We start from the raw sequence: 17,181 nt of genomic DNA, 5'->3' as shown, positions 1-17,181 counted from the left end.
TTTCACAGAGTAAGTTTGAATTTTCTTTAAAGAAAACTGGGAGCCCACTGGAAGCTAGTGAATATACAACACTTGTCTTGTTTTTTATAACAGTTCTGTTCATGAAGGGAGGGCTTGCTGGCTGGATAAAATGGAATAAAACCAGTTTACAGCATAAATACTTCTGAGCAGAAAAAAATTGCATGTGGAGATTTTGGCATGATTTTAGCAGACTTTGCCCTGTACCAAGAAAGACTTGGGTTTAAATCATGTTGGAGTGATATTGTAGCTATGATGGTTCAGGAAATATGCAACAAGCAATATAAAAATTATCACCCACAAACATCCTTGGGTTTGAATCCTCATTTTGCTTTTCCTTTCCCTGCCATCTGATACCATCTTGGGCCTTGCTTATCACTAAGTGCTAGTAAATCCTAACCACAAAAGTGTCCCTTCAGGCAAGTTACGTTGGCATTGATAGATCCTGGCCATTGTTATTACAGAGGTATTTGGGTTGAGGTGGAGAAGATGGGAAATGCTAAGCCTCTAGACTAATGATTCTCAGCCAGGGTACCCGTGCCCCTAGATCCGTTGAAGGATGAGGATGGAAGTGTGAAGAGATAAGGGAGGTGGCAGGAGATGAACAGATGAGCTCTGACTTCAGCTGTGAGGAGATAAGCAGAAAAGGGCAGGCTAAACCACTCCCTGCCTAGCTGTTCCCCCACCTCCACTGCCTGCCCCCTCTGCCTGGAGGTAAACCCTGTAATAATTAGATTTTGGAATGGGGTGCTGCTCAGTTCACAAAAGTTGTGGAGGGGTACCTCGAGTCAGACGAGGAGTGCCTTGAGTCTAAAAAGATTGAGAACCACTGCTCTAGATTAGAGGTTCCCAATCACTGGGCCACGAAGGGTTGGCTGCCGGGCTGCCAGCAGTCACATGCAGGGTTAAAGCTGGGCAGCGGGGCAGCCAGCTCTGTGTGCCTTGTCCTGCTCCCACTGCGCCTGCTGAGGCACTGCCTGCGCAGCAGGTACTGCGGCCTGTGCTGGGCTGGGCAGGACCCCCAGCCCTGTCCGTGGCTGGGAGCAGGGAATGCAGGTGGGGAAATGCCTGGGGCAGAGGGCAGGGAGGTGGCTACACTGCTTGCTCCTAGGGAAGGCAGCGGAGCCCCTTCTTCCTGGGCAGCTCCATCTGGGTCCCCCAGGCCACTACCTGTGCAGCCCCCTCCCCTGCAGGGTTCCCTGGTGCCTGTGGCTATGGTGTCCCAACCCGATCCAACCCTTGCATCCTCCCCCCCCCATGTAAAAAAATTAAATTTAAATATGAAAAATTTAATTTTAACCATGTAAATTAAATTTAAATATTTTTGCCAGTCCGCAGTATAAAAAAGGTTGGGAACCACTGGTCTACCGTAAGAAAGAAAGGGAGGGGTACCAAGATTTAAAAACAGTATGTTAATATGTTTCTAAAGTTTCTTTTTTCCCCACTCTCAGACCTCTCTAAACAAAGACGTTGCATCACAATCTCTTGGGTAATGCTAGTTTCCAGAAGGAGCTTCCTGACACGTTGCAATCTTCTATCTAGATATTTTAATACATTCATACTCACTTTATGAATGCTGTTGGATTTTGTGTTATCCAATTTTTGCAGGCAAGGTAAAGGAAAAGGCTTTCCTAAAACGTTTCTTTTTATTCTGAACGAACACATAGGATGAATGTAATACAATTCAGGAGTGATGTCTCCCCACACATTGTTTAGGGCTCATGAGATCTCAGCATCACATAATTATGATGTGTACTCATTGTAACTTTAGTGTTATGTTCATTTAGAAACATCTTCTTTTAAAAGGGTTATTTCCTTCACCTGATATCTCTTTAATATTTTAATATTTTAAATAGTCATACTTGGCATTTAAACAGTGTTGTAGTATATTTGACTATGGTAAGTATATTCATTAATCCTTACAATGCCCTTTTGAGGAAGGTAATATTTACCCAATTTTATCAGGAAGGGAAACTAAAAATGCAAATTAAAGTGTTTTGATTAAAGCTATAGGATGGTGCACTGCCTATTCATGACCTTTCAGGTACAGAAGGTGTAGAATATAGTTGTCAGGAATGCAAATATGATTCTTGACACTGATCCTCTGATACCCAGAATTATCACTTTTTTATCATCAGTCCCAGTCTGGATGAAGTTGTCTTGAAAGGGACTCTTGACTACTGTATAGTGAGCCAATTTAAAATGAAGGGCATCCCCACTTCTAAATTTGTCATAATTCTTCCAAACTGCACTGCCTCCCATTTAAAAGTGAAGCAATCAAGTTATTGCAGGAAGGGAGATAAGGAAAGAGGTAGGCTTTATGTATTAAAGATATGCCCAGGGTTGGATCACAAAAGAAATATTCCGGGACTTGCTGAATTGGAACCCCACCTTGCAGTCTCCTTATCTGGATTTCATTTATGCAGATAGCATTAGACACAAAGGGGCCTTTGTGGATTTGAGAGTGATGGACACTTTGCCAAAAGTCTGTCTTTGATTATTCTGTATCTAGTTTAGTAGAGTTTCAATTACTCTTATTTTTCATTTAGTAATAAAAATTAAATATGCAATGCTTAATGTAGTTGTTAATCATGAGATTATATACAAAGAAATTATTCTGCATGTATTCAGGCAGTTTCTCATCCCAGTGTCCCTGCTATTATGTGTATGCACAGGTCATGAATTCAGATGGCACTGGTAGGAGGATTCTGGTGGAGGACAAGTTGCCTCACATCTTCGGGTTCACTTTGCTGGGAGACTATGTTTATTGGACAGATTGGCAAAGGCGCAGCATTGAGAGAGTGCATAAGCGTACAGCAGAAAGAGAAATCATCATAGACCAGCTGCCTGATCTAATGGGTCTGAAAGCCACAAATGTCCATCAGATCATTGGTGAGTGAGTGAAAAATCACAAAAAAGGGGAAAATGAACTTCTTGAGCATCTGTATGGGGAAACTGTTTTTCTTTCCAGGTCTGGATACACTCCACCAACCCACAAGAAAGGATCTCAAGAAAGTATTTAACAGTGCTGGCAAGAGTTTGTAAAACAACAACAGTACCCTTTACTGGCTTTGAGCACTTGATATCTAGGTTATTTGTGCATGGTTATCAACTTGTTTAGATGTTGACTAATTCCGTTTGTTACAGTCAAGTCATGGCTGCATGGGGCTAACTGCCCGAATAGTACATTGTTTTCTTGGTCAAGTTGTGTAGACTTTTCTAAGCTTTGCCACTGTGGCATAATCCTTATTAATACCTGAGCTAGCTAGTTTCAAGTTAGCTCAGGTATGTCTGTTCTATGCTGTGGTAACAGCAGCGAGTGCAGGATAGGCCTAGCCTAAGTTAGGTGTGTTTAAGTGAAGCTGTCTTTCATACTAGTCTGTACCAAATGAATTGAGTGTTATCAGTACGCTTGTTAGTAGATATATTTCTACAATACGCATGAACCCTTGCGCACACACTTGTGACAGGGAGATGCTTTGTTTGCAGTCTGAAGTGATAGTTTAAGTGGTCATGAAGCCTGAAGCTTTTTTGAGCCTCAAGGTAATCGTAATAAGATAAAGCTGAAGTATGTGCACTGGTCTGTGGGTTAGATCCGGTCCATGGGCTTGATCCAGCTCACGCGAGGCCAGGGCCCAATCCGGTACATGCCATATCACATCAGATCTGGCCTTAGCCCCGCCATGGGCAGTCATGCCTAGCACTCCAACCCAGCCCTGCGCATGCCAGCCACAGGCACAGAGACGTGGAAGAGTGCTGTATAAAAACAGGTGGTACTCTTGTTCATGCAAAGTTTATGCTGGAAATGAAGAATATCAGGCTTTTCTGCTGTCAGCCCTATTCCTTTTCAGTTGTACTGAATTCATTTACACAGGGTGAAGAGAGAAAAGTGCTAAAATTTAAAACTATGGTAAAAGGAATATCGTCCAAAGGATTGTTAAGGCCACAACAAAAATAATCATACAGAGGTTACAAGGTGAAAAACAGATGCAGCCTATTTATTTATATTTAAGTGATTTTTTACCTTCCTGATTTCTGTGAAGATTACAAGGATACTCTTGAAAATGAAGCCAGAGTCAAATAATTCTTTTTCTTTTCTTATGCTATGTGATTAGGTACAAACCCTTGTGCAGATGATAATGGTGGTTGCAGCCATCTCTGCCTATACAGACCACAGGGACTTCGGTGTGCCTGCCCCATAGGCTTAGAACTCATAAGTGACATGAAGACATGCATTGTCCCAGAAGCTTTCCTACTGTTTTCACGGAGAGCAGATATCAGGAGAATCTCTTTGGAAACCAATAACAACAATGTTGCCATCCCACTTACTGGAGTCAAGGAAGCATCTGCCTTGGATTTTGATGTGACAGACAATCGTATTTATTGGACAGACATCTCACTGAAGGTGAAGGAAGGAATTCTTGGTTTGTTTGGCATTGGATATAAAGTCGTTTTGTTGTTGGGATCTTCAAACCCTCTAGTTCGGTGGTGCCCAATCTTTTGGCCCCATAAGCAGGATGAGTGGTGCAGCGTTGGTCCATGGGTTGTGTCTGGCCCAGCTCATGCAAGGCCAGGGCTCAGTCATAATATCACACCATATCTGGCCTATGCCTCACATGTGCAATTAGGCCCACCACCCCAACCCAGCCCTGCACATACCAGCTGGATCCCAGGCACAAGAGCCATATCATCTGGCCTGCTAGGGCTAGGAAATATGGCTCGGGAGTAGTGGCCATGTTAATAGCCATCACTCCCCAACCACAAAATTTCTGTACCGTTGGGGAGTCTTGTGGGCTGGGGGTTGAGCACCCCTGTTCCAGTTTAAGAATTGACTAATACATACAACATTTTGCAGAAATCTAGTTCAGATGGAAAGGTTTTTAGTCCAGTGCACATTGTCATTCATTTTATTTCCATAGTAAAGTGTGTGCATGCGCGCACGCGCGCACACACACACACACACACACACTATTTTTAAACCAGTAGTGTACATTTTCATACACAAAAGGATTAGTAAAAGTTAGAATTTGGTGGAAAACTGAACCCTAAGCAAAACCATAGTTTCAAGGAGATTTGGAGGACAAATACATTGTAGCAACTGTGCTTTCTGTCAGGAGTGGAAGGAGGTTTATTAGTCTCACCTCAGTATCGTTTAGGTAGCAGGCTACCTCATAACAGTCATAAATAATATGGTGAAAATTACAAGCTAGCCTGAAAAAGATATGGACTAAAATATCAGTGAGTTTGGGAGACTGATGTAGAAACTTATGAACTGTCTGACTGTGGTATGCCTCTTCCTGTCTCATATTTGTGGGCAGCAAATTTAGTTAGAAGTTTTTAGGCTAGATAATTTTTTTTTAATAAAGTAAGAATTTTGTAGTTGTGTCGAAACTAATCCAAATAATAGTCTGTAGTATTCTGCTCTTCATAGCTTAGTTATATACATACAGGCTCATATAATTTTTAAAAGAGTTTTTCCAAGAGTTTGGCCAGTCCTCCTGGTTTTAATTTGAAATGTGACTGAAATGTTAAAATAAACCTGGATCCCCAGCTCTGTTTTATGGGGCAGTGTAGATGGACACTGAGTGTCATTGGTTTCCATTCTATGCCGTCCATTCCTCTGACACTGGAGGTAAGCACTCAAGCTTGAAACCTGGTAAAATAGAACTTTGTGGCAACTTCTCTGGTGTTTGAAGAGTGAGGGAGGGTATAGGGCAGCAAGGAGGAAACTAGTATCTGACAAAACAAAGTAGTATTTCTTTGCATATCAGTGTTGTTATTTTAAAGCTTCTAGATGGTCAGTGTAAACCAACAGTAAAGAACAGTGGAACTGTGATATATCTTTATGGCCCCATCTGTTGTAAAAAAAAAAGTTTATGATGCCAATAATGATTAAAAGAAAAAGGAGAAATTCTCCTCAGTGGGAATTTAATTTAAATGAAGTGTTTTCTTTCTAAACTGAAGCACAGGCATTACAGAGGTAATTGACTTTTTAGCCATTCTGTTTTCTTCTTCTTAGTGAGCTGTGCTTAACCTTCTCTTTATGATGTTATAAAATATTGCTGCGCACTGTAGCACACAAGCTTTTGTATAGGCCTGGAAGAGCCAAAATAATTTCCCCTCAAAGCTGGCAGTGAATTGTTAAGGTCACTTTGCCATGTAGATTGCTTAATTGAACCAGGCTAAAGTCACGCCATTTACTTCCCAGTGAAATGCCATTGTGATTGACACAGAATATTTTCATGGAGTATAGCAAGTCATTGCTTCTGAATAGAAGCATTGTTCACTGAGCAAATATGTAGCATATTGTATGATCCTCTTTCCTACAAGATGCTTGAAGTCTGCAGGCTTTTAAATTCAGACCCAGCGACTGACTGGTAAAGTTTCTATGAATCTTTGCATCCCTACAGACTATCAGCAGGGCATTTATGAATGGCAGCGCACTGGAACATGTGGTGGAGTTCGGGTTGGACTACCCTGAAGGCATGGCAGTTGACTGGCTAGGGAAGAACCTGTACTGGGCCGATACTGGAACAAATCGCATAGAAGTATCGAAACTGGATGGGCAGCATCGCCAAGTGCTGGTATGGAAGGACCTGGACAGTCCCCGGGCGCTGGCATTGGACCCTGCTGAGGGGTAACTCACTGACTTAATCCTGTGCTTATGAACATTTTAAAAATAATGCATGAATATTCTCTGTAGAGCATGTTAAGGAAGTACCCACATGTAAGTCCTGAGTGAATCCAGCTGGGGAATTGAACCTAGGAATTTGGAATCTGGAGAAAGTCTGGAGAAATAGATTCTAGAAATAGATTCTTCATGTCCTGAAAAATCAGAGATGCTCATTAGAAAGTGATTTTTATTTAGTTTTTTAATTAACCATACAATGAAGTTAGCTGTAAGTTTATGGAATTCATTAATTAGAAAAGTTTTGTCACTTTGAAAACAAAACAGTTATTCCTTTTAAAATGAAGCTTCAGCACGGGTCATGATGCTGTGAAGGGGTATGACATAGTCTGCTTTTGAAGGAAGAAGAGAAGCTCATTGCTTGAGTATAAAAAGAGATCTTTGTTTGGTTGCTCCAGGATGAAATGTTGAGAAATGGACTTGTTCCCATTAAATGTATAGCACAAATGAAGGAGAAACCTGTAGTATTTCATATCTGCATATCCCTTGAACCGTTTGAAATACTTTACAAGCCTTAACTAATTTATTTCTGGCAAAGACCCATAGGAGGTGTGCTAGTTATGTATTGCACATATTTTACAGGTGGGAAAAACAAGACACAGAAGCTAAAGGTCTGATTTTTAGATGTTCTAAATTCGTAGTTTCCAATGTTATAGCATAGGGGTTGTCAACTAGGGGTACACATACCCCTGAGGATACTTGGGAAGGCTCCACAGGGTATGTGGCAGCGGCGCAGGGGGGGCAGGACAGCCAATACTTTTCTTTTGCTTTTGGCTACCATGTGTCACTGGCAATTCTGGTTTTATGCCCCTAGGGGGCACCCCCCCTCACCCTCCTGCTCATCTGTCCGCCGCTGGGGGACTCCCTGCTTCTTGACCAGCTGCCAGGGGTACACCAACCAAAAAAGGTTGAAAACCCTTGCTATAGTAGGAGCTACAGTAATGTAGAGAATTTAGTACTATACTTCTATGCCTGTAACAGGATCAGACCATGGGGGCATGACACCCTCTGATGGCCACGCAGCTTCTGCGCTGCTCTGGCTCCTAGGGTAACTTCCGTTTCCCCTCACCTGCCATGCATTTGTTGGAATAATCTGATTACGAAAAGGGAGGCTGCCCCAGGGTCCCAGAGTGAGCCTTTCTTTATTATCAGATATTGAGTACCTCCTGAACCCAGCCGATCCCTGTCCTGCCCCTTAGGGGCTAACTGGTGCCCTTCTGCCCCTGTCTGTGCTCTAGCACACTGGTTGCCTTAAGGACTGCTCGTGGCCTCCTTCCATCGCTACAGCTATGCCCATGCCTCAAAGATGTTACTGGTTCATTGCAGTGTCTGGCCTTTCCAGGCCTCTATGCCCTTGTTGGAGCCTTGACCTTCCCAGCTTCTGCCTCTTTTTTTCTAACTGGGCCCATAGCCCAAGGCCCACTGTTTTGGATCTCAGCTCCTGGGACCCCTCCCCTTAGCTTTCACCTGTCCTGGACTCTGGGCCCCTGGCCCTGGCTTTCACCCATCCTTGGCTCCAGGCCACTGGCCTTTGCTTTTGCCCCTCCCAGGCTATGGGCCTCTGGCCCTGGCTTTCACCTCTCCTGGGCTCCAGCCCTAGCCTTCCTGGCTTCACGCTGCTTCTGTTCTCTTTTCTAGCTCAGGCTTTCAACCCTCTAGGTTTCCACCTGTCAGCATCTTGCCCTGGGCTGTGGAGGAGCTAAAAACACCCACATGCCTCATCAGGTACCCCTGTGGCTTGAACTTCAGTGCACTCCTCAGGAGCTTCACTGTGACCTCATCACCCCTTATAGTGGCTCTTAGTCCACCAGTATAATCCAAACATAAACACAAGCCTGCAAGCCCTATAACAAAAGTCTTCCCATACTGGGTGTAAACATAAACACAAGCCCGCTGGCTGTATGTGAAAATTCTCCCCTTACTGGGTCATGCTTCCCTGGAGGCTGCACATTCCTTACTTGCAGGTCTCAGGGCATCTCAGGTATTAGCCACTCTCCTGCAGCCATCCTACTCAGAAGCCCCTTTCCCTGTCACCTGCAGGGCCAGATTGGCCCCCAGGTCTCAGGCACTGACCTTATATGCCTCCTAAACCCTGCCTCTTCCTGTCAGGTGGCTCTCCAGCCACTTGCAGGGGTTTTCATTTTGGACCTGATGACTGGTCTACCTTTCCCTGCAGCATCTTAGCTCAGTTGCCTGCACCCCTTTGTTGCTAGACTGCCTAGACACCTGCCCTGGCGCAGCTTACTGCCCTGCTGCTATCCTCTGGGGTAGCCTCTTAGCTGCATGGCTGCTGGTCTGCTTGCTTTCTGGCAACTGGCTCACTAGCCATTAACCTGCTTTCTAGCTGCCAGCCCCCACACAGCCAGCTCAGCTCAGCTCAGCCTGTTGCAGGGTCTTCTTAAAGTAACTCAGTCATGTCTGTCCTATGCTGTGGTCACAGCAGTGAGTGCAGGATAGGCCTACCCTAAGTTAGATGTGTTTACCATTGTACCCCCTGTCTCCCTGGTACAATGCCCTTCTGCTGGCAGTGCACAAAACACTGTGATACACACTGATGTAGCAGGACTTAGTTGAACTGTATTCTGTACAGAGCCTGCTTGGGAGCTTGGATTCAGGAGCCTGAGGTCAAGTCATTAACTTGTACAAGTGTACTGGAGAGTCTCTGAACACTGCTAGCAAGTTTGCAGAGAATAATGCTTCACTTATTCTTATTTGCCATTAGGAACATATGAGTCTTTTATCCTTAGGAGTCTTACCATTCTTTGCATAGAGCCTGGTAGAAAGGGGTGAAGATTGGGAGCTTTCAGAAATCCTGCAGAGTTGTTCTGTCCCAAAACTCAGCTAAGTTCTATTTCCTTTTGTGCTGAAAGGCCTCAGTCCAGTGCTAAACCTGGAATAAATCAGTGTCCTTTCTTCCTTTTCTCCCCCCCTTCTGCCAACCTGCTTCACTCCCCCAAGTCTATGTTGGCATGGTTAATAAGCAGAGCCAGCACATGCTTAGATGATTGGGGGAAGGTTTGTTAGACATTTCTGATGGCTAAAGGAAGATTTAGTCAGTCTTGATCTGCAGATGTTCTGCATATTAAGTATCTAGGAAATATAGTAGATTACTTACTAAATTTGAGTAAAGTGTCAGCCTGTCATGCAAAAAACTCAGCCCCTGGCTGGGATGTATAAATGGAAATATTGTTCAGAAGGCATGCACCGTAATCTTTCCACCCTATCAGCAATGGTAAGGCCTGGACCATGATAGGTACTGCAATTCAAGAAAGGACTGGATCTATTTGAGAGAGTGCAAAGAAGAGTAATAGAAATGAGTAGAGTTCTTGAAATCATTATCTGTGAAGAAAGGTTGAAAAAATGAGTTTGTTGAGTTTAAAGAAGAGAAAACTGTGAAAGGAGACATAACAGTCTTCAAATATATAAGAATAAGTGACCAACTAAAATAGAGAAAAGAAAATGACTGTGGTGGATAAAAAAATTCTTCCCCAAACAGAAAGGAAGTTCATCGTGCATTTTATTTGGAGGATAGGGTGTTTGGTTATCTCAACTAGAAAATGAGTAAGTGTAGCATTAATAGGTGATGTCCACGGAGAGTAGTGCAAAGAGTAATGACAAGAAACTGCAACAAAGAAGATTTAGGTTAGACATTAGGAAAATAAAAACAGTGTGATTGTTGAGCGCTGGGATATATTACCTGGAGAGGTTGTGGAGTTCCTGTTATTAGACATTTTTTAGAGCAGGTTAGACAGATATTTTCCTATTTGCGTAGTTATAAGTTATAGTTAGCCCTGCCTTGGAGCCTATTTTCTCTGATTCTGTAAAGTAACTCTTCCCAACCTGGAGAAAAGTTGGCTAAAGGCTAAAAGGACTTTACAGGTTTGTTTGAACTTGATTGTGACATGGGATAAAGGTGTTAACTTCAACTAGCTGCTCTTCTCAAATATTAAACAGCTATGTTGTTTTTAAATTTTGGAAGAAGTTCTAAAGTATTTGTCTTAGAATCATAGAAAATTAGGGCTGGAAGGGACCTCAGGAGGTTATCTAGTTCAACCTCCTGCTCAAAGCAGGTCCATCCCCAGCTAGATCATTCCAGCCAAAACTTTGTCTAGTTGGGTCTTAAAAACCTCCAAGAATGGAGAGTCCACAACCTCTTTGGGTAGCCTGTTCCAGTGCTTTATTACCTTCCTAGTGAGAGTTTTTCCTGATATCTAATGTAAACTCCCCTTGCTGCAACTTAAGACCATTGCTCCTTTTCTGTCATCTGCCACCACTGAGGACAGTCTATCTCCATCCTCTTTGGAACCACCCTCAGGTAGTTGAAGGCTGCTATTAAATTACCCCCTCAATCTTCTCTTCTCCGGACTAAATAAGCCTAATTCCCTCAGCCTCTTCTCAGAAGTCTTGTGGCCCAGCCCCCTAACTATTTTCATTGCTTTCCACTGGTCTCTTTCTAGTTTGTCTACATCCTTTCTGTAGTGGGGGCCACAAAACTAGACACAGTACTCCCAAGGTGGCCTCATCAGTGCTGAATACAGGGGAAGAATCACTTCCCTCAATCTGCTGGCAATGCTTCTACTACTGTTGGCTCATATTCAGCTTGTTGTCCACTGTAACCCCAAAGTCCTTTTCTGCAGAGCTGCAGCTTAGCCAGTCAGTCCCCAGCCTGTACCAGTGCATGGGATTGTTCCATCCTAAATGCAGGACTTTTCACTTGTCCTTATTGGACCTCATGAGATTTCTTTTGGTCCAGTCTTCCAGTTTGTCTAGGTTTCTTTGAATCCTAGCCCTACTCTCCAGCATATCTACTACAGCCCTCAGCTTGGTGTCATCTGCAGACTTGCTGAGGGTGCACTCCATCCCATCTTCCAGGTTTTGATAAAGATATTGAACAAAACTGGCCCAAGGACCAACTCCTGGGGCACTCCACTTGATATTGGCTGCCAACTAGACATTGAGCCATTGATTGCTACCCTTTGAGCTGATGATCCAGCCAATTTTCTCTCCACCTTCCAGTCCATTCATCCAGTCTGCACTTGCTTACGTTGCTTGCCCAGATGTTATGGGAGATTGCATCAAAAACTTTGCTAAAATCAAGGTATATCACATCTACTGCTTTCCCGACATCCATAGAACCAATAATCTCATCACAGAAGGCAGTCAGGTTGGTCAGGCATGACTTGCCCTTGGTAAATCCATGATAACTGTTTGTAATCACCTTCTCCTCCTCCAGGTGTTTAGAAATGGATTCCTTGAGTGTCCACCTGGCTCCATGACTTTTCCAGGGAATGAGGTGAAGCTCACCAGTCTGTAGTTCCCTGGATTCTCCTTCTTCCATTTCTCTAAACATGGGCACTATATTTGCCCTTCTCCTATCATCTAGGACCTCTCTGTCACCTTGAGTTTTCAAAGATAATGGCCAGCAGCTTTGCAATCTCATCAGCCAACTTTCTCAGCATCTTGGGTGCATCGCATATAGCCTCATGGACTTTTACATATCTAGCTTTTATAAATAGTTCCTAACCTGTTCTTTCACCACTGTCTTTCTAATATTAGATGTTTACCCAAGACATAAAGAAACCTTCCTTAAAACAATAAAGCATCATTAATGTAGTAATATACTTGTGTGTTAAACTTCCAGTATCTGACTGACACTATACTTCCAATATGGGAGGCATAAATCAGCATGTGGATACATAATTCTTTCACTTTTGATCTGAATGGAAGTGCCATAGGGTTTTATGATGCTGTGTCGTTGAACACAATTGATTCCACTGGTGCCTAGAGAATCAAACAACTGCTGGTGTGAAATTGGCCGGGAACAAGCATTTTACAGATGTATCCTCACTCCATACTCACTTATTTAAAAAAGAGCAAAGGCAAAGAAGTAGAGGAAGTCCTTTTTGCTTATATGAAATGCCATGGACCACTTCTTAATAAGTAAAAAACCCCCATAAACTAGTGTGCTCAGTTGCCACCTGGTTGAGTGTTAGCTAACACGTGTAAACTTGTTAAAGACTGAAGTGCTTCAGTAAGGAAATCATTGGTAAAGGTCCAACTCTATAAAGAACAAAATACTGTTGGCAGCAGTGTAAGGAAATCTGACTCACTTCCTCACTTGTATTTTGAGAAAAAAATGGAGTGCTAGGAGTTCTAATAAATGCTTAAATGTATACCTCTAAGTCATCTGTTCCTACTTCTCTTTTGTTGTCTTATTTTGGTGTTTTCCTGTTTTGCCTTGAAGTTTTGACAAGAAGTATTACAAGTTTTTGTCAATCTTAAAACTCTCTATTGGATAAATATCACATTTCTGGCATTTTAACCAGGTTTATGTACTGGACCGAGTGGGGTGGGAAGCCCAAGATTGACCGAGCTGCCATGGATGGAAGTGAGCGTACTACTTTGGTACCAAATGTGGGACGAGCTAATGGGCTAACTATTGACTATGCCAAAAGACGACTCTACTGGACTGATTTAGATACCAATTTGATAGAATCTTCCAATATGCTAGGTGAGCGGCTGTTCTGTTTTCTGTTTGGTTTTTGTGTTGGCAGTCTCTCAGTACTTAAGAGACAGTACCTGTAAGGGCTATATGTACACCCTGGGGAATTATGCAGTTATGTGCCCCTGCAATTTTCACATAAAAAGCATGACCATGCATAATTGCATAATTTTGCATAACTGGACATCTAGGTAAGTGGGGAAGGGAGCTCCTGCCTGCAGGAGGAGACAGGGAGGGTGTGGGGTTTGTGGGTGGGCATGGAGGTATTTGTAGGTGGGTGTGGGCCATGCACCATTGGGCCAGGCCAGCTGGCTGCATACCTCCACATAGGAAAGCCACATGTGGAGGTATGGAGCGTGCCCGGTCCGATGGCACGCAACTCTGCTTCTACATACTTCTTGCTGCTGGAGTGCCAGAAGCTGCATATGGAGGCACGGAGCCTGCCCAGCCCCATGGCACGCGGCTCCCAGTCCATCTTCCATCAGGCTGGGCCAGCCAGCATTGTGCCTCCACATGGGCCTTCTAGAACTCCAGTGGGAAGCTGCACATGAAGGCACAGAGCCCTCCTGGGCAAATGGCACATGGTTTCCACCTGCAGTGCCAGGAGCTCCAGATGCTGTCATGGATGAGCCCGGTCTGGTCTGAAGGCATGTGGAGGCCCCGGGATTCAGCCAGAGGTATGTGCTGCAGGAGGTTCTGCCTGCAGTGGTCATGAGCATCCTGAGGGCCTGCTGATGATGATCCAGTGGTGGGGGTGTGCACTGGGGGGGTGCATGTGTGGTGGGGGGGCTCACACCCACCTATAACCCCCCCCACACACACTCTCACACCCCTTCACAACCCTCCCCATACTCCCATAGGTACATCCCCCCCCCACACCCGTCTACAAGCCCCATACACCCCCCACACCTTCACAAATTCCCCCACACATCCTGTACCCCCTACACCCACCCGCAACTTCCCCCCACAAACCCCATACCCATCCATAAACCCCATATACATACCCACATCCACCCCACACCTGTCCACAAATCCCCCCCACTGACACTCCCACACACCTAACCATACAAAGTACCTGCATATATTCAAATGCAGGTTTAAATAGTGTTATATTGTGTTTAATTTGTTTTAAAAAATAAAAGTAATTAATTGTGCATAATTTTGATTTTTTTTTCTGTGCATTATTTCCTGGGGTGTATATATGGTCTCAAATCAGGTTCAATTTTTTTTTAACTTTGCCCAACTTTACTTTTTTTTCTTGTTCTGTAGTAGGCTTTGTGAAATAGTGAATCTAGTGAGGCCTCAATTTTCTTATAATGTAGTTGCTTATAAAGCTGAAATTTCAGAAACAGCATGTATTAGTGATAGGTAAGACAAAGCTCTCAACTGGTAAATTTTTGGAGTGTCTAGTTTTGCTACAGTGGATAATATCCAGATAGTAGTGTAATTTAATAGACTCCCAAAATATAGGGTTTATACCTACAGTATGTCAACACAGTTTATATCAAACATAAGGGTATGAAGTAAGTATGATGGAGATGTCTGAAGATGGGTAGACACCAGGTTCTCATCACCCTTATGGAATTGGACCAATCTAAATTGTCATAGCCTTCTTTTTTAAATGTCTGTGAGGCCCCAGCTACATTACACCTAAGGTGTGATTAACTAGTTAATCATGTCTTAAGTAGTCACCCAGTCACACGTTCATTCACTTAATGGAGTGATAAAAGAGGAATAAGCTACAAAGTTATTCCACTAAATATTTGTAATAACTTCATAGGTGCTTTCTATCACACAATTAATAGAACATATGACCATGCGCCCCTGTGCCTGGGAGCCCAGTCAGCTGATCGGAGCTCCCATATGGCGGGGCTCACGGGTACCCCAGAGCCTGAGAACTGCCAGCTGAACCTGACTCCCAGCAGCAGGAGCATGTGCCTCTGTGGCTGGGAGTCCCATTAGCTGACAAGACTCCCAGTTGCATGGGAATCCTGTGCACCCCCAGATCTGGAAGCCAAGCTGCCCGGTGTCATTCCTTCCCCCCCCCCCCCCCCCCCCCGGGTGACCCAGCTGCAGGGGTGCACGTGGCATGGCAGTAGGCACAATTGTATGGATTGTATATTACATCCCATCATGCTTTAACCTGCATGTATAGAGGGGTCCTGAAATAAATAGATGGTAAAGATGTCAGAAAAACTTTTGAGCATAAATGTCCTTCCTCAGGACAGGATCTGAGGAAAGATACTTTGTGTTCAAAAGCTTGCCCAACATGTTCCCAACTATGTAGTTGGTCCAATACAAGGTGTATCACTGAGCAGATCTTGCTTCTGAAATATTCTCTGGCCTGTCACAGCTGCTACAACATTACTCTGAAATAATTATCTAATGCATTCTTATGAATTATTCATTTGCTCCCCAATAATTCTTCCTTTCTCCCTTCTTTTTTGAAAACAGGTCTTGACCGTGAGGTTATTGCTGATGACTTGCCTCACCCGTTTGGCTTGACTCAATACCAGGATTACATCTATTGGACAGACTGGAGCCGGCGCAGCATTGAGCGAGCCAACAAAACCAGCGGCCAGAACCGAACTATCATTCAAGGACACTTGGATTACGTTATGGATATCTTGGTCTTCCATTCTTCCCGACAGGCAGGTTGGAACGAATGTGCATCTAGCAATGGGCATTGCTCTCATCTCTGTTTAGCAGTACCCATTGGTGGTTTTGTCTGTGGCTGCCCAGCTCACTACTCCTTGAATTTTGACAACAGAACCTGCAGTGGTAAGTCCTCAGCACAAATGAATAGCTAGAAGCCTTGGGAGGAAGCTGCATTTCTTGTTATGATGGGAATATGTGAGGGAAGCATGGTTAAAATATAAAATCCATTACCATCATTTATTGGGAATAGCAATGAATGGATAAAAATAGTTTACTTAAGGGGCTGGTGGGGGGGGACATGCAGAAGAGGAGAAGCTCTTTCTTTTAATGACAGCAAAGTTTGTTTTGATGACAGAAGTTGAGTATGTCAGGTCATGGCTCTTCTCTATTTTTGAGACTAACAGTTCTTTAAAAACCTTTTCAGCATCTGTAAAGTAGGATGTGGGAACAGATGACAGTGGTAATAAAAGTTCAGCTGTTGTTTATTTTCTCATATGCTAATATTTTATAAAGTGATCAGATACAGGTTAGGTTATTTAAAAAAAATCTTCCATTAAGCCAGCAGCTCAACAGAGAACCAGCCTCTAAAGTGTTAACTTTAGTGCTGCTTTTCACTAGGTCTGTAAGCTAGAGCAAGATTATGTGGGAAGGGATGGTGGAAACACTTTTGTACTAGTCTATAAAAGTTCCTGCAGGATCATTCCCTTCAGTAACAGGGAATTCTTGAACAATGGTGCTCAACATTTTTGGCTTACGGGCCGGGTGGGCAGTGCCCAATCCCTCCACAGGCCAAATTCAGTTGGTGGACCCAATCTGGCACCCAATGCATGCCCCACCTGGCCACACAGAGGGGAGCAGCCCAGCCTTGATCCAGGCACATGGGGGAAGGGGGCTTGGCTTGGCCCCAACCTGGTCCTGCAGGAGCGACATGACCCAGTCCCGTTCCAGCCCCATGAGGGAGGGGGTGTGGCTCTGCCCCAAACCAGCTGTGCAGGGTGAAGGGACATGGCCCGGCCCCACAGGAGGAAGGGGGTGTGGCCCAGCCCCAACCTGGCCAGTTGGGGGTGGGGGCATGGCCCAGTCCCATGGCAGGACAGAGAAGGGAGTTGGGGCCAGCCCTGAGCCAGCTGCACAGGGGGAAGGAGCATGGCCTGGCCCCAGTCCAGGCGTACAGTGGGAAGACTACATGGCCTTGCCTTGATCTGGGATGTGTGGGGTGCAGTGCTGGGGTCATGGCCTGGTTCTGACCTGCCCCTAGGAGCTTCACATTTTGGCAGCGAGAGGGGCAGTAGTATTGTCACTGCTCCTCCTCTGC

At 44.3% G+C, this 17,181-nt stretch overlaps 1 protein-coding gene across 1 annotated transcript in view; it reads left to right on the top strand.

The window, feature by feature from the left end:
* The window catches only part of LRP6 (LDL receptor related protein 6), a 196,092-nt gene that overhangs the window by 145,874 nt on the left and 33,037 nt on the right, over window positions 1–17,181 (top strand). Inside the window, exons 8-12 of the mRNA XM_006267901.4 lie at window positions 2,694–2,910; window positions 4,134–4,423; window positions 6,429–6,655; window positions 13,033–13,217; window positions 15,663–15,989. Of these exons, the coding sequence (XP_006267963.1) occupies window positions 2,694–2,910; window positions 4,134–4,423; window positions 6,429–6,655; window positions 13,033–13,217; window positions 15,663–15,989 (1,246 nt within the window). The remainder of the gene's footprint in view (window positions 1–2,693; window positions 2,911–4,133; window positions 4,424–6,428; window positions 6,656–13,032; window positions 13,218–15,662; window positions 15,990–17,181) is intronic.

Source organism: Alligator mississippiensis, chromosome 4, assembly GCF_030867095.1.
Source record: "Alligator mississippiensis isolate rAllMis1 chromosome 4, rAllMis1, whole genome shotgun sequence".
Lineage (NCBI taxonomy): Eukaryota > Metazoa > Chordata > Crocodylia > Alligatoridae > Alligator > Alligator mississippiensis.
This window is presented reverse-complemented; position numbering and strand designations above follow the sequence as displayed.